At 40.8% G+C, this 23,789-nt stretch overlaps 1 protein-coding gene across 1 annotated transcript; it reads right to left on the bottom strand.

The window, feature by feature from the left end:
• Positions 1-2,490: 2,490 nt before the first annotated feature.
• Positions 2,491-13,782, bottom strand: LOC311260382 (transcriptional repressor scratch 1-like). The gene is made up of 2 exons (XM_084358137.1): positions 12,838-13,782; positions 2,491-6,870 (listed from the first exon to the last, which is right to left on the bottom strand). Exons 1-2 carry the CDS (start codon positions 12,950-12,952, stop codon positions 6,143-6,145), a joined length of 843 nt encoding a protein of 280 aa, XP_084214263.1. The 5' UTR covers positions 12,953-13,782; the 3' UTR covers positions 2,491-6,142.
• Positions 13,783-23,789: the final 10,007 nt, after the last annotated feature.

Genomic DNA, 23,789 nt, shown 5'->3' with positions numbered 1-23,789 from the left:
CTTACAGGTCCCAGCGGGCGCTTTCTAAAAAATGTTAACCATTTGTCTCCTATTTTAATCATCTTTTCTTCCTCCTAACTGATGGCTCTGTTTTTGCACGACTGCCTATTGCGGGCTCCTGATTAATACACCCCTCAACCACATTACATGGCATTAAAACAGTTTAAGGTGCAATACGTAAGAATTTTGGTGAAAAAATGTAATTGAATGTGAAGAAAGTTTTCACTTTATGATATCTATGTGTTGTGTTGTATTTGGTAATGTGTTGACGACCCCCACAGATATTTGATTTTACTGCTTTCATGGGAGCTTCTGCAATGAGGCTGGACCTCAGCTCAGAGTTATTACTTTGAGGTGAGGTCCAGCTGAAACGATGCCTAGCCAGGTCACCTTTAATTCAAAGTCACTGCAAGGTAAAAGGTTAGCTGGTTGGTTTCCCAATGTCACCGGGAGCCCACATGACGGCACCCTGGTAAAGTGCCTGTAGTACTGTTCAGTCCACGTATGTCCTGGATCACAACGACAATGTGACCCTCTGCCAGTACACAGAAACTCCATCAGGCCTTTATGTACATTTCTTTATTTGTGTCACTGAAAAAGGAAAAAATAAAGTTTGACTTTCAGTCCAGCAAGTGTTAAAGTTCTCTCCCTCAGTGTATTTCAATTTTCATCTTTCTGGAGTTTTACATTATGTTCCTGCAGTTCTTCACACTTGACAACTTTTGCAAAGAGCAAGCCCTTAAAAATTCTGTCTGGTGAGAGGTTGGATTTGTGCCTGCACAAAATTGCAGTAATGAAGAAAAAACTTTCCAATTCCAATATTTGGCTTCATGCAGCACATTGTGTGTGGTGTATAATGTGTGTGTGTGTGTGTGTGTGTGTGTGTGTGTGTGTGTGTGTTTTAAAGTGTCTTTGAATTAAGCAGCAGTTGAATCAGCAGTGACAGTGCTGTGCCTGGGTTCCTCTTTGTATTTGTAACAAAAAGCCTCATGAATACGTAGATTTTAGAAATATGTTATTGCCTTTATTTGCAACAACAGAATGTTTTTTAAGCCCCCTGAAGATCTTTTTTCTCGATTGGTTTCTAAGTGTGAGTGATGTGATCTCAAAATAAAACAATGTTCTGCCAAAGTTAAAACACTTTGGGTTGTTTCACAGATTTCTGTCTTGCTAAAATGTGATGTTGAACAGGACAAGTTTGATCAAAAACTGTTTTTTTAAACGCATTGTTTTATGATTGAGTTTAAAGAGAAATACTTCCGTTTTCAGGGGCTTTAAGTAAAACCCTACTTATCCACTGCAAACTGTCCAAATATGGAATTAACAACTGCTGCCTTTAACCATCCAGTCAGCCCATTACTGGTAGATAGTTTCCCTCCTAAAGAGTGCTAATGAGCACACTTTGCACCAGTGTTAGCCCAGTTCCTCTTTAAACATACAATATTGACAATGCTAATACAAAGTCTGGGCTGCAGAGTCTTCCACTATGTAAATTAACTCAACACCTCGCTGACTTAAAGGTAAACGTACTGTAACACTTTAAGAGATGTTTAAACAAGAAATTATCAGGGTCATAACAGTTAAAAAAGGAATGAAAAAACCTTTATTACTCACCACTTAGGTACAGAGCAGCTACAGTCCAATACTGTTCCTCTTTCCTACGTTGATGAGATTAACAGAAGACTTTATTATACCTTAAAACAGTGTTTCCCAACATTTTCAAATCGTGACACCCCAGAAAAATCCGGCTCATGTTAAAGAGCCACTGCTCATCTGCTTAGAGCCGACTACAGAGTTTGAGTGGATTCGAGCCAGACCCTCTGAAGTGATAAACACCTGGAGTCACTTCCGATTCTGATCTGATCCAGAACCCTTTACCGACGGGAGGAGAGCGCAGAGATTACTTTTTAACCTTTGGGATTTATCTTCACTCCTGTTTATCAACCTGACTGCAGCAGCAATCTGTGGAGCTGGAGGGGAAATGGTTTTTACTTCACTGACGTAACATCACAGAGAAAAGAGAGGGGAAAAAATAGAGACCATGCAGACACACACACCCTCGTTGTCGTGCTAATGTTAGCTTACAGCTAATGTACAGTAAAATATGTGGGGCAGATAAACACTGGATGAGTAACGCAAATAAACTCCAATGTTCCTGCTGTCAAACTCTCAGTGACAGACAGTGTCCTGACTCAGGCACAAATGTTCACAGATGAGGTAACATTTTACAGTTTTATGTGGTTTAAGTTTAGTTTCGTTCACTGACTTCCCTAGTCCGGAAGTAGCGACCACCTGAAAAGCACCATTACCTTGACTAAACTTATGGATTTCTCTGGGTTTGAACATTGTTGAAAACATTTGTGATAATGTTAGTACACGACTCAACAAAATATATAACAAAGGTTGATTAGTTTTCAGACATTTCAATGCAGAATTCCTACATATTATATCTTTAACACAAGACAAGACACAAAACTACAACAAACCGCCTTGATTGGTTAAGATTATTCTTTATTATGAAGTGCCACAAAATGCTTTGTGTTCATTGTGCTTACATTGTCTGAATTCTGGCTCAAAAAAACCCCCAGGAGATCCTCTCTCTGCAGCAGAGAGCCAAACCTCCTGAGATAAGGTGTGTCAGATATCGCTATACAGCAGTAAAAATGTCTCAATCCAAAGGATTCTTTACAAACCCTCTTGCAATAAATGATTATTTAGGTTATCATCATTCTTTAACTTGGAAATACAAAAAAAGAAGAGAGGTCAAGCTAGTACAAGGTTTTTAATTCTTCTCTACCTGAATTCTAGTTAGTTTCATTGTGCTACTTTCTTTAAGGTGGAGATGACTAGATGGAAGTGCTTAGAGAGAACAGACCAGGAGCTCACCCAGAGACAGACGCACACAGTCGCACACACTCAGCTTTTCTGCCTCCGAAACCACTAAACAGCCACACAACGACTTCAAAATACCCCGAAGACAGTCAGTCTTCAGTGCAAAGTTGCAATGAGTTTTCATACACAATGATAGAGTTTGTGATACGTAAACAACAACCGCAGCCAGAGATCCTCTCAGTGGTTTTCTTCAGCAACTTTTATACCCGTCACACTGTGATCAGTTGCTACGGTACAGACTGTGTTATTACTGTTTTCGCTCTCATTTAGATGGAAATGAGAAATAAGACTTCAGAGTCGGTGATTGAGATAATAGCATATTCTTATTTATACCTCTACCAGGGATCGATGTCTCCGACCTGAATCGAGAAATACTTCATGAAGGTAATGCTTTTCTTTTCTTTGCATATATGCTCTCTCTGCCTTCCTTGTGCTTTTAATTTGTATTTGTGTAGTCCTTGTGTTTAAGCACTTAATTTAACGTTTTTTTATCCACTCTGTTTTTTTGGCTGAGGCTTAAAAATCGCAGATAAAAAAGACAAAGGCAAAAATTTAAGCCCTAACAAGTTGAAGCTCTGTGACTAATCGTCTAATACGATTCAAATAATTGCAGCTCAAATCTAGTTCACACATCAGGGAGAGAGATAAGACCTGCAATTTGCTGACTCACATACTGATTGCTCCACTCACAACAAAAACTGCCTCTTTCTTATTGACTTGTGAGCGACATTTTCTGGAAGAAAAAAAAAGCTTCTCTGTAAATGACTTAAAGATTGTATCATCTCCTCCAAGACTTTCATTGCATCATTTTGACTTTTTGACTTCAGAACGCTGTCAGATTTGACCGCCTTTGACGTCATTCAGGTCCTCAAACTTTATCTCTGAGATGTGAATGAAATTAGGTAATGGGTTCATGTATCAGACTCTCCTTTTGTCCCTTTAACCCTAAATGATGTTCGATATCAGCCAACCCTATCTCTATTTGAGTAATCTCGTGCCTGAGGAAGCTGCAATTATCAAAATTTCCTTTGACAGAGATTCACATCTGAATATTAAACACATTTCTTTTCAATTGTTGAAAACTTGACTTGTAGACTCAGATTATCTGTGTGTCTCCATCAGCTCATCAGCAGGCACTGTGTGCTCACAAGTGTGTCTATGCAAGGTTACAATGAATACATATGGCATATAAATAAGCACGTCATGTTTTTGTGCAGATCTGTGTGTCCTCAGTCTGTCTCTCAGGAAGCTCCGTGAATCTGCAGAAAAGGTTTCTGAGCTGCAGAGAACTGGGTTCAGCAACACTGGTATTGGCGACCGAAATCAAAGGGTAAACCATCGACGGGTCGGGGTTGATTAGAGTTAGCCTGCCTTGTAGGTATATCACTCATAGAGTTAGCCTATGCTCGGCCCAAGAGGGTTAAATGGGGCCTACTGCAGAATAATCAGGACTTGGGCTAATGCGTCTTCTGGACTGTGAAAGTTAAGCTGCAGTCGGACCATCCAGCTAAAGTGCATGCTTTTTCTGTGGTTTAAGAATGCACGCTTTATGGTTTGGAAGTGCACTGGAAGGGTAGTTGAATAATGCATCGCATTTAAAGCCGACCTTGGTCCAACTTCAACAATGCACCAAACTATTGAAAGTATACCGAGAGTTGGGTTCCAGCTAACATTTTGGATCAATGCACATCTCATCACACAATTTTCCAATCTGATTTCTGTATTAACCTCTTATTGTCAGTAGTACAAAAATAAGATAGGTCTGTTATGCTTATTAAAAGGTCTGTTGTTACATTATTTGGCTGCATGATGTATGAAAGATCTCCTCAACACATCTTTAACATCCCAGAACCTTTCAAAGAATGGCCAATGATCCAATCTGAGTAAAATGTTTGGAGGCCTAATCCAAAATAGCCTCTCCTGCTAAATCTTAGCAGTCTTATTTCATGCTAGAGTTAGCCTAGCACAGGTCGGTCGGGGTTGTAGCTATCCTACAATAGGCCTCACACCCAGCAGGCAGCTGATCCCAGCCTCTCTAGCCTACATCCTACATTAGTTCTACTCACTAAGAGGCAGGCAGTGCATAACAAGAGAGGAAAGACAGGACTTTTATTTTTGTTACTCTAACACTACATTGGCATGTTCCCTGATGTCTGTAATATTAGTATTCTTCTGTTTATGACTATAGGTGAAGTAAAACATACCTGATTTTTAAACTGCTATACAGTAGTAGGTAATACTTCATAACTTCATCATAAAATACCATGCATTAGGTGATTATTGCTTTTAAAGAGTCCTACGGAGGCTCCAAGAGAAAAAATATTGCCCTCAGGTTCTATCTATAGGATTTTGGCAAAAAATCATAAGCTTTTTATGATGTTGGCATAGATTTCATTTTTTTTTTTTTTTTTTTTTTTGCATGCAAAAACGTTAATAAGTAAAAAGGTAAACAACATAATAGGAAAAAATAGTACTTAAAAAAAGTGACATATGCTTTGGCCTGTAGTGATAGAAAGAGGTTGGCAAATATCCTACGTACATATACAGAAATTAAAGTGCAACAAATAAGTTAACGGCATCACCTCATCGTTATCAAATCAAGTATAAACACACAATAAATAAAAAAGGAAAAATGCTCAAATAAATAAGTAAATAAATAAATAAATAAATAAATAGTATTTTTACCTCAGTAGTGGAGAGAATATGGTCACTTGGTGCAGCAGAACGTTATTATTATCATTATTATTAATATTATTATTACTATTATTCCCCCAAAAAACAAAATCAGAAGGAAAAACTCTTTCACTGCCTTTCAGTGCAGGGAGGAACTCAGTAGCTAGAGGCTTACAATTGTCTTTGTCGTCATCATCACCACCATCAGTGTCCCAAAATATATGGTGCTGTACTGTATCTAGATGCCAGAGGGAAGCCATGTTAGTATTATTGTCTCTATCCAGAACAGACAGAGGAAGAGGAGTTATTTTGAGGAAGTGCATGCGTAGATCAGTTAAATCCTTAAGTGGGCAAATCTCAAGGAGAGAAAAATTGTGCTATCTTCATCATCTTCATCGTCGTGAATAGGCTCCGAAGGAAAGCGAGGTGGGGGGAGGAGTGAGAGAGAGAGGGGGAGGAGGGAAAGCAAGGTCATATTCTGACCAAAAATAGATTGTTTGTGTCTGCAGTTCATTTTGTAAGGATAATGGTAATTTATGTCTGCAGTTGTGTCTGTTGTTTCGTCTATGCAGGGGGGTCATGCATCTAGGGGACCTAGAGGAGAGAAGGGGCCTTTGAAGCAGGCGGACTCGTAGTGCTTGTTCAGGTAACTCTTGAGCGCGAAGGTCTTGTTGCAGCGTTTACACTTGAAGTGTTTGAAGGCCGAGTGGGTCTGCATGTGCGCGCGCAGGTTCGAGCGGTCGGCGAAGGCCTTGCCGCAGTGGGCACATCCGAACGGCTTCTCGCCCGTGTGAGAGCGCATGTGGCCCTGCAAAAGCCAAGGGCGACTGAACGCTTTCCCGCACACGTCACACTTGTGCTTGAGGTCGTGAGTGAGCAGGTGCATGGCCATGGCGGGCATGGACACGTACACCTTCCCGCAGGTCGGACATTTCTTTGCCAGCTTGCTGTCCAGCGAGCGGTGTGTCTGTTTGTGCCGGCTCAGGTTGGAAGACGTGGCGTAGGTTTTGCCGCACTCGTTGCAGGTGTGCCTCTGGATGGTCCGGGGACTGCTGAGAGCTTTCCTCCTCGAGCGGCCGTCCGTGATGAAGAAGGCATCGACTGTGTAACCCTCGCTCACTGCAGCATCTCCGTTGATGTAACCGTCAGTGATTTCTGAGCCAGGGCTGTCGGGAGACTCCGAGTCAGGTGCCCCGTAGTCACTGTGGATACCATCGTAGAGGGGGTCAGGGGAGGGCACCTTGATCCCGCTGTCACTTTCAGCGTCGTACACAACGGGGCTGATGTAGTCACTGATGTAACCAGCTGACATGGAAGAAAGAAAACAGTGTTAGGTTAAAGAAGTTATAATAAAAATGGGTTTACACTGAAGCCTGGCATGGGAATGAGAGATTCAGACTGTCATGTAGCCAAGATATATACTCATACCAAAGGCTGCACAGTACAGTAAAAAAAAAATAATAATCATATTCTAATTATTTTTTATGGATATTATGAGTGCAGTGTGATTCACAGTTAGTGTGAATGATCATTTTTGTATCACACTTTTCATTTTCTGAAATCTGTTAAAGGTGCACTCTGAAGATTTGGGGAAGTAATTTAAATCAGAAGAGAAAGATCTTCATTGACTAAATAAACAAACTCTCTTTGTTTTCATGACTGAATAAACAAACTGGCTGACTTAAAGGACAACACAATTTCATACTGATTTACTTTGTTTATATGTGGTGGACCCTGCCACCTTTCTAGCTTCAAACAGTGTTCTGGTGACCTTATTTTCCTCTTGTTTATTCAGTTATGGAAACAATAAATATTTCTGTCTGTTTTGTCTGTCAATATTTCCGTTTTAATATTACCTCATTAATAAGTTTCATCTCCAAAATTACATAGTGCCCCTTTAAAATCATGATTATATGACATTTTTGGTCTGTATCAACAAACATGTTTTCTTAGATCTGAAGAACGACATTAGTGGGACAGGGCATCTCTGCAGCTCTACAGGACTTCATTATAATGCTGTTTTCTCACACATTTGACCTTTATCAAAAAATTGTAGCTTCTGCAGTAGCTATATTAAAACCATCCTAAGAGGCACAGAGGGACACATCACATCACAGGAGAGACTCATGGGTTGTTTTTATATGACAGAAAGTACTGCACATGTCTGTCTAAAAGAGAGACAACAGAGAAAAAAGTTTTTGGATTGACGCCATTAGACTGCAGTAGACAGCTGGACAGGAAGTGAAATCAGATAGTCCTCTTTTCTCAAGCCTATCCTTCTTCACAGAGACAGTAATGACAAGTATTCAGTAAACTGACCAGCATTACACAGTCTGGATTGGGGTAATTAAATAAGTGCTTACACAGTGTTGTTTACACACTGATATACAGCTCATTGTATACAGCTGTGTGGTGTTTTTCTGCCTCTGCATCCTGTTTGAGTGCATTTAGTATGATACAAAACACAGAGACGATGGGTCGACATAAATATTCCAAACAGCCGGTTCATTCAGCCGCTCACATGTTTCTAGCATGTTACCGTGTTGTATGTAGAAAACACTGTTAACGTGCTGCGGTTGGACATAAATGTTCACATGACAGGCGGCACGGTTCTGTATGTGCTGAGAAACTGACAGAGCAGAAAACCCAAAGATGGCAACACAGAGATATAGAAACAGAAAATGTCACGATCATCAGTGGAAATATGCAGTTTTGAGGAGCACTTCCTCTCACTCTAAATGCACTGATAAAAACGCTTCTAAGCTGCAACCTGTCAGGTATAAAAGGACAAAGAATACAGTGATAGCCAGAGTCCTTCAATATGTCTCTGCCCTGTATTAATACTGCAGCAACTATGTTCCAGACCTGGCATTTACCCTGCATAAATGCTGGATGATTCCCAATTCACCATCACGAAAGCAGAACCAACTGTAACTACTCTTAACAACTTTTCACATATGTGAAAGTCCCTTTTTGTAACACATAACATCTGTCTCTCTCCTCCTGCACACCTGTGGCCGCCGGTAGCGGAGTGTGAAAAAAAAGCCTGCAGTATTAGCCCAGAGATAATTCAGCAATATAATTCCTCCCAGTTCTCAGAGGTTGCAGTTAAAACACTTCCTCTGGGAGAGATAAATGCACACAGGCTGACCCTGAACTTGAGAAAGCTGATTTAGAGTGTGAAAATGAGCATCAGCACCACGGACAGATCCAGTGCGGCGCAGGTCGCTGGCACAGTGACTGAGAGGCTGCTGTGCAGGCTCAATCAGAGCAGTCAACAGTGAGGGGAGGTTTTCACAGATCAGGGGGTTGAAGGCTTGCACGGCAAAATACAGTGACTGAGACTCTTTCTAAAACAGTATAGATTTACAGTAAATGGGCAGGTTGGATGATGCCAACACTCCCTTTTGATAGAAGGAAAGATACTGATTCTTTCCAGTTTGACGTATGTTTTTCAGCAGCATCGTAAATCTGTGACTGTGTCAACATAATAACAAATTAGATATTGAGCTGCATAATAACATATGAACACAGTGCATAAATACATGATAACACATATTTAGAAGCACACACACGAGGAAATACCTTTAGATTTGGTTCACCTCGGTTCAACTGTCAGTCTAAACACGGTTTGTGAGTGTGTCAACACACACACGCACACACACACACACACACACACACACACACACACCAGTCAGTTTTTTGTGGCCTTCTGTCTTTTAATCTATTATCAGTGTTACAGGATAGGTTTGATTCGATGGTTTGACTAAACACAATTGATGAGCATTGATGGAATGTAACTAAGTGCATTTACTCAAGTACTGAGTTAAGTAGGCCTATATTTTTTAGGTAGTTGTACTTTACTTGAGTTTCTCCATTTTCTGCTACTTTATACTTTCACTGTACTACATTTTGGAGGCCAATATTGTATGTTTTCACTGTACTACACGTGTGTGTTACATTGCAGATTGCCAGCTGCATTAGAGCCAAAGCACATTTTTAAATTAAAGGGGCTCTATGTAGTTTTGGAGAATAAATTAGAGCTCAGAATTTGAATATTTACAAAATTAATGCATAATACAAACTTAGAAATATTTGTATCGTCCATGAGTGAATAAACAAGCTGTTCTCAGAGGAAAATAAGGTCCCCACAACACTGTGAAACTATAAAGGTGGCAGGGTCCGCCACATAAAAACAAAGTTAAACGTTATAAAAACTGTGTTGACCTTTTAGGTCAGTTTGTTTATTCAGTTTATTCAGTCATGAAAACAAAAGAGAGTTTGTTTATTTATTTTGTTTAGGCATAAAATTATTGAAATGTCTTCCCCATAATTACATAGTGCACCTTTAATTTGGCAATTGGATACAAAACAGAGCAAAACACTGATTCCAAATTGGAAAAATACTGAATATCGGGTCCGATACATGTAAATATATGTATAATTCACTTGTTACTTTTATTGCAAGAAAATTATTTTGAAATAAATTTAGTATCAGATATCTTTAGACTTTTACTGAAGTACTATTCATATGGGTGACTTTTTAACATGATATCTTTACTTTTACACCAGTATGACTTGTTGATAAGTTAATAGACTTAACTGTCCCTGAACACACCAGGCAACCTTAAACACAACACCAATCACAATAGTAGCAAAGTAGGCTATTTTCTCCACCTTTTCTCTATATTAAACATATACACCCAATGCATACCCAATGCCTTCCCCTCATTTAACTTGTTTCGAAGTTACACCTACACTGAGCCAACCAAAAACAACATACTGTCCACAGATACTCAAGGGAAAAGAGCTATTCTACAACATATCAAGATATAGATCATTTCTTTCTTGGATATTTTCAAGTATGTCAGTTGACTAAGTTCATAATTGGGAAATTGGACATAATTAAAGACATTTCATCATCAAAATATGCAACATAATGTAGTGTGGAGGTGCATTTTTGGGAAAAATGTAGGATTTAACTGTTTTCTACATGTTGTTATTCACCCAGTCTCTCAGAGGATTTCAACAAGCTCTATGTGACACCACATATCTGCCTACACACGATAACAGCAACTACATATCTGCAGCTGCGTCCCATCTGAACGCACACTCCCATCACACGCAACGCACGGGACATGGGTGGGATATGAATTATTCCAAAAGCGGAGAGTTGTTGTGGGTAGAGCATGTGCTGCACTGTACGTGGAAGCCGCATCAAGCAGTTACCATCAGATGTTAGGGATGGAGACAAAAGGTTGCCGGGACAGGCAGCGTCGCACGTTGCTGCTGAGGCGGCAGATCGCGTGTCAAGCCGAGCAGGGCTTGTTAACCTCGACATTATAAATACACCCCTGACAGCTTTTTGCTTTACGAGCGGAGAAAAGCAGTCGAGACAGCGCACGGGATACACATGTTGATGTGCAACAACGTGTCAATGACAATGGGGTGGAAGGAAGAAGCAGTGCAGTGGCTTCATTTACATGGCAATGGCATCTCTGGGTTGTTTCGTGTAAAATGTGACGCACACAGTCAGAGGGTGTGAGGAAGTTCACAGCTTCAGACGAGCACAAAGACATGAATCACACTGTCCTCGGGATAGCTGCAACAGGGCCTCACAAAGCACTGTCAGGCCTGAAGAGTGAATTTAGAAATAATGCTATAAAGTAGTCTCTATATTCAATAATTTCACCAACACAGTCCAACATATTGAATCCCCAGGTGCAGAAATGTGACTTTGATTCAGAATCTGTTGCATTAACTCATATTCAACAGTTCATCTGTGCCTGTAGAGTGAGATAAGAGCAGTCAGGCGTGTCAGTGTTTTGAGTTTTTTGTGACATTGTGACAAAGAAGGCGTGTGGCAGCTGTTGCAGCCACACAAAGAGCACTAACGCATTTGTTTCATCCTGCAAAAATCTGCCAACACTGCAAAAACAGCACAGGCGTACCTGGAGAGGGAGCACAGATAAAAAAAAAAAAAACAAGGAAAACCATGCAGAATGTAAGATATGTGGCTTGACACTTTTTGGTCAGATCATTCGTTATATAAAGGATCATCCTTCATACTGCTTATTTGTCCTGCAACTCTAGGAGAATTAGAGAGTATTAAAAAGGCAACTTTAGGTGTCATTAACTCAGAATTTCACATATTAGATGTTTTAAAGGTCCCATATTTTAGGAAGTTAAATTTCCATGTCTTTTTTTTAATATAAAGCAAGTATATGTGCTACTTAAAGGGGCACTGCGTAGTTTGGGAGAAGAAATTCAAACTCAGAATTATAAAAATGTGCAATATTAATGAGGTCATAACACAAACAAGCTGTTCTCAGAGGGAGATAATGTCCCCAGAACAGTGTCTGAAGCTAGAAAAGGTGGCAGGGTCCGCCAAATATAAACAAAGTAAAACTGTATGATATTGTGTTGTCCTTTAAGGTCAGTTTATTCGGTCAAGTTTGTTTATTTTGTTTGTTTAGGCGTTAAAACAATCAGTCAATGAAGATCTTTCTCTCCTGATTAAAACTACATAGTGCTCCTTTAAAGATTGAGACTGATCTTTATCTTTGTTATCCACCAAGCCCAGTGAAAGTGGACCAGATATTAATAAGCACCGTCCTCTCTTTATCTCTTTTAACCCTACTTAGCCTGCCTAGGGGGGAAAAGTCCCCGCTGACTCTGAGCCAGAATCGATGAAACATGGGACGCGCTGGATTTAGTTGATTTCTCAAGTGACCTTTCCGCTCCTGTAACAACTCAACTCCTAACGCTTTGAATAAAAACCCTGCCTGCTTCGGCTCCCGTGCTCCCGGTGAATGAGCTGTTGGATTGCCTGGTCTGAGCTGGGTGTGTAGTGGCTACTGGAGATTGGCAGTTCATCAGTGTTTCACCGTGTCCATCTCATCCGGTGCAGAGGACTCTCTGATGCTTTTATTCCCCATCAGGAAGGTAATAACTGTGTGATCACTGTAATCAATGATTGTAGGCTTCTTATCCGCCTGGAGGACAGCCACATCAGCCTTACAGGTACCCAACCCATAGAAATATTATGGGATATTTAGTTGTCTTTTGTTGCAGGTGGATTTTAAAGACAGAGTGAGGGAATCCCTCCAGGACACACCTGGTAAATCCACCTCTTCATCACACACATGTAGCCTGATTTTGGAAGCCTGCCTGTCATCCTCCTCCTCCTCCTCCTCAGTCAGAGCGACTTGTATCTGAGACACCTGTTAATGCTCGCCGGCTGTGTGTGACTGTGTGGGCAGCCTGACCTACCTTTGTCATGGAGCCGCAGGCTGAGGTCCGTCCTGTGCCGGTAGGCGGTCTCCAGGTCCGCCCCGTTGGCGAAATCATCCAATTTCACCTTTTTTACCAAGAAAGACCTCGGCATGGTGGTGCGACACAGACACACACACACACACACTGTCACAAACACAACGACACACACTCACAAACACAGCCGAGCGCCGACGGCCTGGCCAGCGTGGTGACTCGTCCGGGCGAAGCAGGAGGAAGATTGTCTTCAAGGTGTTGGAGGAAAGGAAGGAAGGAAGGAAGGACGGACGGACGGAAGGAAGTAAGGAAGCGCGAGCTGCTGGGAATCGATCCGGTGAAATAGTTGACTTATTGATTATTTCTCTGACCGCTTTAGTCCTCGTGCAAACAAAAAAGAAGAAGAAGAAGGAAGAAGAAGGGGAAGGTGAGAAATGCAACTTCAGCACCGGACAGCTCCCTCCGCGGGGGCAGCCTCGGGGTCTCTGTCCGTACAGCCAGGAGGAGAGGAGGTGGCGGGCACCCTGCAGCGCGCCGCGGCTCTCGGGCCTCTTTAAAGAAGAGGAGGAAGAGATGGAGGAGGAAGAGGAAGAGGAAGAGGAGGGATGCGAAGAAAATAAGAAGGGAACAAAAACGGATTTTTGGAAGCTTTTGGAAGAAGAAGAAGAAGAAGCGTCGGACACCTCGTCCTTCCCTCTGCCGCAGAAATAGTCCTTAATTCCCGGTGATGACGACTTACTCGGGTCGGTTATAAAAAAGAAATCACAGTAAGACTCCTGCCTGCGGCCGGAAGGATCAACAGCGTCCCCTCCTTCTCTCTCTCTCTCTCTCTCTCTCTCTCTCTCTCTCTCTCTCTCTGTCCCTCTCTCTTCTCTCGCTCTCCCCCTCGGTCTCTCTTTCTGCAGCTTCCGCGAGCTGTTCCCGTGAGTGTGCCGTCTCGCGATCAGCTGTTGGCATTTATACGGCGCAGTGAGGGGGGGGGGGGCAGAGAGAGAGAGAGAGAGAGAGAGAAAGAGAGGAGAGAGGAGGGAGAGAGAGGAGAGAGAGAGGAGCCAGAGAGGAAGGAGAGAGAGAGGGGAGAGAGAGAGGAGGGAGAGAGAGGAAGGAGAGAGAGAGGAGAGGGGGGCAGAGAGAGAGAGAGAGAGAGGAGGGAGAGAGAGGAAGGAGAGAGAGAGAAAGAGAGGGAGGGGGAGGCAGAGATAGAGAGGTAAGGAGAAGAGAGATAGAGAAAGGGAGACAGAAGGAGGGGGAGAGAGAGATAGAGAGAGATAGGGAAAGAGAGGGAGGGGGAGGCATAGAGAGAGGGGATGGAGGGATGGATAGACAGAGGGGTAGAGGGAGTGCTTAATTTAATCCATCCCACATCCCGGGGGAGCGGCGACTGGCCCGGATGATTTATTGAAGCTGTTATCACCCCCCCTCTCTCTTTCTTTCTCTGTCTTTCATTCTCCCTCTCCCTCCTCCCCCCCTTCCTCTTCATTTTTTGAGCATGTGTGTGTAATGTGTGTGTGTCGCCATGTTTTGGGGAGATAAGAATGGAAATTGTTATGTTTTTTTTTTTTTTTTTAAAGCACTCATCGATTTGATTCAGCTATGAATTTTAAATATTGTCCGATTGTGCGTGCGTCTTTTTGGGGAGTCCTCATGCTACTTTTTTGGGGGGTGTTCCTCTTCCTTTATCATCTGCTAAGCATTTTTTCTGCAATGACATGGATTATATGTGGGAATATTAACTAGCATGCTGAGAGCCTCGTAATTATCATTAATGTGGCCCTGAAGGCAAATGGATGTAGACCAAATGGAGTGTTTTACAGTGACTGCAGGATTAATATGAGAGCAGAGTTAATATCTGCTCCAGGGTCACACTGGGTTCATTGACAAGTTTTACTGCAAGATCGAGGATCATCTCTGCTCTGTGTCCGTATTATGTAACAACAACAAAGATAATTTGAGAGATTAATGAATCATCTCTGTTCATGTAGCCTCACTTTCCCTTCCAGTCCCTGAGCGTAAGTTTAATAATGTCACTTTAATAAAAAATGTTAAAAAGAAGCCATAATTCAGAAAGAATGGCACGTTTGATTAAAGTATTCCAGTGATTTAATTTAAAGCTTAAACCGTCTAAAAGCTTGTTGTCAAGTTTGACATTTACATAAACTACAGCCTGAGACTTTAAAAAATTAATACTGGCAAGTTTTAAGTGGTTTATAATCTGAGGGAGCACACTTTATCAGTCTGAGACCCATAATGACAGTGTATAAATATGATTTAATTAGTCCCAGGGTGTGTAGATTACTGAGAATGTGTCTTCACAAGATGTAGAAAACGTTGCTGTGCTTTAATGAGGCAGGTGTTGGACACACTGACTCGTGTTTCTGGGCTGAAAGTTGCTGAACATCTGTCAAAGGTTAGAGGAAGTTCAGCGGATGACTCAGAGATAAACCCAGTGAAGATCAAGTATTTACAGTAATGGGAGAGTCTGTCGTATCAGCGCTGATGTTAGAGAGTTTATTGGAGCTAATAGGGTCTGTTGTTGCAGACTTGTTAGTTCAATCTAAAAATGAAAATTCAGCGGTTATCTACTCACCCCCACGTGCATGGAAAGAGAGGGGAGTTTTGTTGTCTATAAAACTTTACACCCATGTCAGACTTTCAGCAGTTTCAGTTGAAGGTTTCAGCTTTATCTTTTCAAATCAATTTGGGATCTCCAGGCTTCCGTAAATTATGCCGAATGTGCTGTAAGGAGCTTTTTTTCCAGCTGTTTTAAGTTTTTACACGCGTCCCCATCTCCTTCAGTTGTTTATGAGACTGCTGTTGTGAAGCTCCAGAAATGTTTTGTCATTTTTGGGTGATCTTCAATCCTTTAAATCGATAATCAAGACCTGGGCTTAGATAATGACTCGGGATCTTTGATAGATGGTTGGCCGATGTGGGGACGTAACTTAGGTGAACGTCATCGTAATCAACGTTAGAGAAATCTCAATGCAAATAAATATATTTATTTTTAAAATAACTACAGTTCGAAGGTGTCATGTTAACTACCATATAAGTACATGTGATATATCAATATTAACTATCAAGGACAGAAACAGGAAAGATAACACTTTGTAATAACCATACATGCTATATCTATGAATTAGACTTGTAAATAGTTATTTCACTCTTAACAAACAATGAAATGCTGTATAAACCACTTTCAAAATCAAATCAAATCAAATCAAATTTTATTTGTATAGCCCAAATTCACAAATCACAGTTTGCCTCAGAGGGCTTTACAATCTGTACAGAGACGACACCCTCTGTCCTTCGACCCTCGATTCGAGTGAGGAAAAACTTGCCCCAAAAAAAGGCCCTTTTAACAGGGAAAAAAAATGCGGAAGAAACCTCAGGGAGAGCCACAGAGGAGGGATCCCTCTCCCAGGACGGACAGACGTGCAATAGATGTCGCATGTACAGAGCAGATCAACGAGATCACAATGTATTCAATTATAAGCGATGGTTGACAGGAGTGAACCCAATCAGCAGAATACATGCCAGCTAAGTATGTTTCTGCAAACCACGGCTAAAACTGAAACTTTATTTATGTTGCTACTTGTTGTTTCTTTCAGTTAAATTTTCTTTTTCTCTCTCGTCACAACAGCGTGCTCATGCTCCATTTAGGTTTCGGCACTAAAACCACTAGGTTAGGGTTAGGAACACATCACGGTCTGGCTTAAAATTGCCTTCCTGTTTTGGTCGCCACAAAAACGGAGAGTCGAGCTTTGGACACTAATTTTGCAGCCTCGTGGCTTATAATAGCGGGAATATCCCCTCCAGCTCCCAGTCTGAATGTAAGCTAATAAGAGTGTAATGTGTGATATGCCATGTCTGTGGTTTGCAGAACATTAACTGCTAACATTACATCTGGGCGACTGGGCTGTTTTCTTAAACAGTTGTTTATTGTAAAGTTGCAACTGATGTTTAAAATACTTAATACATGGTTAATAAATAATGTGTAGTTCATCTATAAACATTATCAAGTTGCAACTGACGTTTATAAACTTTTTGAAATGGTTAATAAACAGTTTATGAAGCATGTAATTATTGGTTAACTGTAACTTAACTATTACGATGGTTATTATAAAGTGTTAACAAAGAAAAGATCTTTCTTCCTTCTTTCTCTTTGTCGTTCTGTCTTTCTATAAAAATCTGTGCTTACAGTAATATCACATTAAAGGTTGTGTGCTTCAAAGATATTTTATTCAGATTGTCAGCGTGTGTTGGAGTCTGCCTGTGAGTCAACGAGCACGAGTAAAAGTATTCATGAATTAAATATCACGTATGTTGAATATTTAGAAAGTTACGTCATTGTCAAATATGACTCATTCTGCAACAGGAAAGGGAATTTCCGTGCCAGAAACATTTAGTTTTTGGTCACGACTTAACAAAATGAGACTTTTTCAAAAAATCTAATTAAGTTTTGCTGGTTAAATAAATGAACTTGTGATCTCCGGGCAGAAGAGATGTTGCGTAAGAGAGGCAGCACGAAGAAGGATACAGGAGTTGGTAGCTGACAGTGATGATGAGAAGGCTGGTGATGATGAAGACTGAGGCCTCGGGGTCATTAGAGCTTGATGCATGGATCTCTGCTGTAGCTCCAGATATATCTCCAGTCTGTGTGTCAAGTATTGATTACATGACTTGTACAGTGTGTTTGTGTTCAACGTGTTTGATGATGACTCATGACTCTAGAAGTATTTTCTGTGTGTGTGTGTGTGTGTGTGTGTGTGTGTGTGTGTGTGTGGTGTAGTGTTTTGATACCAGTCCATCTGTTGTCCTTAATCAGGGGAAGAGCAGATGAGTTCCGTCACCTGGAGACTGGCTCAGGGAGGTCCAATTAAACACACACATGCACTCGCGCACAACTGGCTTAACACGCACGCACATCATTCAACCACCACCCGACTACAACAACTGTCAGTCGAATGAAATAACCTACAACATTAGCAACATATTTCATCATCATTAGAGGCTGTGTGAACACACACACACACGGTCCTCACAGAAACAAACATGCACACACACACTTGACGCAATCAGCATACACACAGACAGGTCTCAGTACACACATACAGGCTTACACTGACATATATAGGTATATAAATATAATTTGGTTAAAACTGACTTTAAATACTTTAATTACATGTCAGTCTTCCATCTAATTCTATTACATAACTTCAATAAAGTGTCACATTTAAATCAATCATGTCGAGTCAAGGTGAATACATTAAATAGCTTACTCTGATTGCACTGAATTAATGCAGACTAATACGTAAACGTTATATGTTTATTTAATTATGACATATAAAGTGGGGAAACTCCAATATAAACATATTGTGTCCTTGAGGTTGAGAGGCATACCCTCAGGAGAGGAAACCACACAAATGTTTCAGGTCCCTCAAAGATTTTGGGGAAAACGGGCCCCTGATGGCCACTCATATTATTACATTTTGCAATAACAACTCTAAAGCCCCTATACTGTGCACCACTGCTGCCTTAAAATTAATGTGATGATGATCACTGGCCTTATAATGTCGGTTATTTGCAATGTGCCAACATTGTAGTTTTATTTGAAATTTCTACCAATGTATGAACACGGGAAATTTAAAAAAAAGGTTTGGATTTTGTACATTTTTCATTGTGTGAGATTATTTAAAGGAGACATATTCTGCTCATTTTCAGGTTCATAATTTTATTTTGGGTTACTACTACAATTAAGTTTATATGCTTTATGTTCAAAAAACACACCAGTTCTCTCATTCATTCCAGTTTTGCAGCTCTGTATTCCCTCTCTGTCTGAAACGCTGCATTTTAGCTCCTGTCTCTTTAAGGCCCTCCCTCCTGAATACCCAGTCTGCTCTGATTGGTCAGCTCACACACGACTGAGCACCGTTCATTGCGTCACCAGTCGGCTCTGTCGTGTTTCCAGCTTTCAGTTAACGTTATTCCCGTGAATATAGGCATAAATTAGGCAAATGTGTGACATGGTGACATAGTGTGATATCAAGAAGTCACGGGATTAGAGGCAGGACTACTGACGAGGTGTTTCAGGAGAGGTGTTTTCTGTGGGAGAGAGGAGCTCCCGTTGGTGCAGACTTTGGGCTTTTTTTAACTTTCAAGATCTTTTACATGTACAAGAACCTATTTAAAACACTGAAGGAAAGGGGGAAAAAAATAAAAAGCATGATAGATCTGCTTTAAAACATCCAAAGGTCGGAAGGGCCCCCTGGAAATTTTTGCCCTGTGCCCCAACAGACTCTAGAATTGCCACTGTTCAAGTGTTTATTATTCAAGTATTATACATAGAAGTCATTTCAAATCGGTTATTCTGTCTTCTGTCATACATCACACATCTGTTTATTTAATTCATAAACATTGACTCAACATGATAACATGTAAGTACTTAAAGTACTCCACACAGATCTCCACCCATGCATTATTCGTGTTGCATTCTGACTATGATTAAACTTTAAATGTTTCTTAATCGTTGTCAGTTTTGTTTTAACCCAGCAGAGAACAGGTGCCAGCAAGTCACTCTCTCAGGTTGAGGATGTGAGGGTGATTTCTAAAGATGGAAAGGGGCAATGTTTCACTGCAGCACACATGAGTGTGACTTGCAGGCGAAAGTGGAAAGCTCTGGGTGTTCTCTTGTTGGTGTCATCCTCGCACTTCGCTAACATCACCTCACTTTATTTTTGGGGGCAAACAGGAGATTTTTGATTTCGTCAGAAGGCCATGTGAGCAAATCTCACCCCGAAAATAAATACTCAAATAAGGTTTGCCATGGGTGCAGTATTATTTAATCTGGTCAGTTTTTTAATGTATGATTAGAAAAATACGGGCAACATATATAAAATATTCTGATACAGATATTTAGTTTTTTTGCTGCAACTGTTTATGCCAAAATAATATGTAATTATATACTGTATATGTATTTTATAATTTTACTCCATATTTTAAAGATTAAAGAAAAAGTCTGCTTTGTCCATCATCATCAAACTCAGCTCTTTGAGCTACACTTCATAGTTGGACTCTACAACTGTATATCTATGACTTTCAGCTCTAAAAACTAAAGATTTTCAACGTCTGATTTATGAGATTGTTAAAATTGTTGCCAGATATATTATGCATTTAATCTATAGATAACTACATGGACTTTTGGGGTGGCAGGCTGCTGTCTAGAACTGCCCATTCAGCGATTAATGAAGTTGCATTGAACTGAGGACATGACACCTTCCTGCAAGGACTCAGAATGTTTCACAGTGCTTGAAAATATTTAAAGCATGATTCAGTGAACAAAATGCAAAATAAATCACATAACTATTGAAAATTATGCTTTTATTCAACTAAAGATTGAAGCACATGACGAGATATGGCTTATATTTGAAGAGGGTATTCCTCCTCTGTTGCTCTTCTTGAGGATACTTTCATATTTTTTCAGATTAAAATGTTTTTTTCAGAGTTTTTACATACTTAAACCTAAGTGTCTAAGAGTAGCGTGTTGTATGCTGTGCAGATCATGAATTACTTTGAGGCAAACTTGGGAATTTTGTTCTTTTTTAAGTGAAATTGTTGAATGTTATGTTTTACTCTGGGAGGATATGTTGATGTCCTCTTTGTGCACGTGTGTGTGTGTGTGTGTGTGTGTGTGTGTGTGTGTGTGTGTGTGATAGCTGTGATAGATGTCCTGTTTGGTTTAATTGATGCTGTGCCACGTTGAAGGCCGACACATGTGTTTTACGCCGAACACGGAGCCGCTACCCAGCTGGTCTGTGTGCTTGTGAGTGTGTAGGTGGATGTGGGTGTGTATATAGTGCACGGTGCGTGTGACAGGCAGGCAGCTGCTGCCTTGTACCTCAATACGAACACATGCACACACAAAAACAGTTCATTGGCATAACAGTGGTTTTAGAGTTACGAGTCATTATCACGCATCACCCCTGACCCTAACCAACACACACACTGCCTGGTGGATCTAATTGTCTATACATGCACTGACTTAAAGGACTCACTAACTGCAGCATGATATAGTGAGAAAAATCCATGTTGCACAAACTGAGGTCCCAGTTTGCATGTAATACAAATAAGTGACAAATCGTTGTGAATGTTGTAATTAATTTGATTATGCCTGTTTATTTCTGCTACAAAATGTCATTACAGTTTTTTTCCCACCCATCTTTTTCTCTCAGGGGTGAAAAACAGGTTTTAGTGATGTAACGTTGACATTTTTCCTCTCACTTAAAGCAAAATGTTTCATCAAGGAGCATCAAAAGTCAAAATATATTTCTGTCTCTTCCCCTCTCTCTCTTTGCCTCTCATTTCGTCTTTTCTGAAGGTGAGCCTCGTTCTGTTCTGTCCTAAAGCTGTTCTGTCGCAGTAACGCTAAATATTGCTGAGCAGCTCTTCTCATCAGGCACGCACACACACATACACACAAAGGCACATGCACACACACACACACACACATACACGCATGCACACTTGCAGACACACACAGAAGTGCTGGGCTAGGGGAGAAATGTGGCCTGTTTCTTTGCAGTTTTTGATGACTCCCGCTGTACTGGTGAAACAGAATGCAGCGTACATTACGCAGGATAGAGTGTCCCAAAACAGAGGAGGAGAGGAGAGGAGAGGAGAGGAGAGGAGAGGAGAGGAGAGGAGAGGAGATACAAAACAGCAGCTTCATTAACAGCAGGAAAATGTTATATTTTAATATCAGGTGTCATAGATGTTTTCAAGAGTAAAACATATCTGATCCTCAGGAACAGTTGTTAATATCCACTTATTATTCACACAGCTGGCTAAGGTTAAGCGCCCGGCTAACTTAAATAGCAATAAAATGGTTTAGTTTTGCAGCTCTTCTAGAGTTTTTCAAATCATAGTGGACAGAATGGCTCAAGTTATGAGTCATTTCGCTTAAAAAAAAAATGTATCCAGCGTTTTACAGCCACTTATTTCACAATGTAAGCTTATGGGACTACTATCACTACGAAAGTTGGCTTCCAAGCCTGGCGCTCTTCCTGGCGGCACTTAAACTACTTGGTTAGGTTTAGGAAAAAATCATGGTTTTTGGTTCAAATCGCTATGTTATTTCTGTACAAACATATTATGTACGTGACATAACTTCACTACGTTAGTAAGTTGAAAGAAACTCACCGATGGTTTTCACACTGGCTTCCTGAATAAAAGTCCTGTGCTTGTTGAACTTGACCGCCCATCCCTGACTCTTTACGCTACTCCTCCTCACTTCCTCCTTTGAAGCTGTGATCACTAGAGGTCTCCGCTTAACAACAATCATAAAAATGTGTCGTAATGAGCTGCTTTCATTTTCAATCTATGTGGTCAGGTATTTTCTGATCAGGACAGGTTGGTAGATCAGGAGTACAAGAGGAGAATACAACCAAATTTGATGGTGTAATGTTGATTATTGTTGTCATGATTATTGTGACCTTACGTATTTATTTATATAAAGCACCACAAAGAGCATTTCTCTCTTTGGAGACAGCCTGACCGAGCAGTAATTCTGTCAACCACAACATGTATAATTTGTAATACCAGCTGTCATTGGTTGACCCAGAGAACACGCTGCATTACTCACAGTGTAACACACACACATATTGTCTTTCTCAGCGTTTGGTCTTTACAGCTTGATCTAGAAAACCAAGAAATGCTTCATTAGTTAGATGAATCTGGAATAAATATTGGATTAATGTGCTCCTCAGGAAGTGGTTAAGAATATCTAACAGTTGGATAATGCTCATGATGGATCCATTTCAGAAGATTCACAGTCTGCAACAGAAGATGAATTCACCTGGCGTTCATTTCTCCCGTAGGACATGAACATCACACAGATTCACACCATCCAAACAAACAACCCTTGTGCACATACAAACTGCTCGTCTGGTTGCAAAAGCACTGAATTGGCCTTTCTCCCTTCCTGTGTATTTCCCTAAACTCTCTCTGACCCACAATGCCGTTGTGAGGGATATTTCTCTTCCCCTCTCTATCTTGGGGTAATTGTGTGAATCAGGAGAGATTGCATTTAGCCAGACAGCTGAGTGGCGAGTTGGCAGGGTAATAAATGGCCTGATAACCAGCACTACTCTGATCCCTCTCAACGCAGAAATAAGAACAAAAAAATCATTACCTGCTTCAGACAGGCCTATCCTGCTATGTCGCATGTGATAAAGAGAGACATATTTCGGAAACACGGAGAGAGGAAGGGGTGGGACGGAAGGAAGGTGGGGAAAATGAAAGAAGGGATGAGACACAGGAAGGGTTGTGGAAACGATCCAGGTAACATTTTTATTTGTGTTACAGAATGGGCCGTTTATTCGGTTATTCTGGAGCATAGAGCAGAACGATGGGAGATAAAGTCAGAAGAAACGATAAATTGAAATACTATCAGCAAAGTGAACATTTCAGCCGTGATTTAGGAGGCCGAACGGTTGAGAAGGGTCAGAACACACTCTGTTTTATCCATGAGTTTTTAAAGGACATAAAATTCAATTCATATTCTCTTTGTTTTCTGTCCATTCTGACGCTCTGTATACCTTTTAAATGGCAAGATCAAGCATATCAAGCAAATAATTAAATATCTGTACACACTCACACAAAAGGTCTCAGCAGTGTTTGCAAATGCAAGCTTTGGCTTTGAAACTGACATTACTTATTTAGCCCGCATTAACGTACAGTACAAAGGCAGTCACGGCAGCATCAGGTTGATGTTGTCAGGTTTTGTTTGTTCCAGGACTGGATCACATGACGACAAGGCAAGATTGAGTTTGCGCTGCATCCATAAATTCACATTAAATCGGGGGAGGTTTGAGTACTGAGAGAATTAGCACCTGACTCTCAAGTTCACTTATGTATTTTTAGCATCTTTCAGCTTATTGTTTTGGTCTTGTTGTTTTGTC

Source organism: Pagrus pagrus (assembly GCF_965226575.1).
Source record: "Pagrus pagrus genome assembly, chromosome: 7".
Lineage (NCBI taxonomy): Eukaryota > Metazoa > Chordata > Actinopteri > Spariformes > Sparidae > Pagrus > Pagrus pagrus.
This window is presented reverse-complemented; position numbering and strand designations above follow the sequence as displayed.

Bases quoted from the DNA above. Each gene is read 5' to 3' on its own strand.
- LOC311260382 (XM_084358137.1), bottom strand. From the start codon at position 12,952: ATGCCGAGGTCTTTCTTGGTAAAAAAGGTGAAATTGGATGATTTCGCC. The intron at 6,871-12,837 runs GTAGGTCAGGCT...CTTCCATGTCAG, and splicing joins CCTGCGGCTCCATGACAAAG to CTGGTTACATCAGTGACTAC.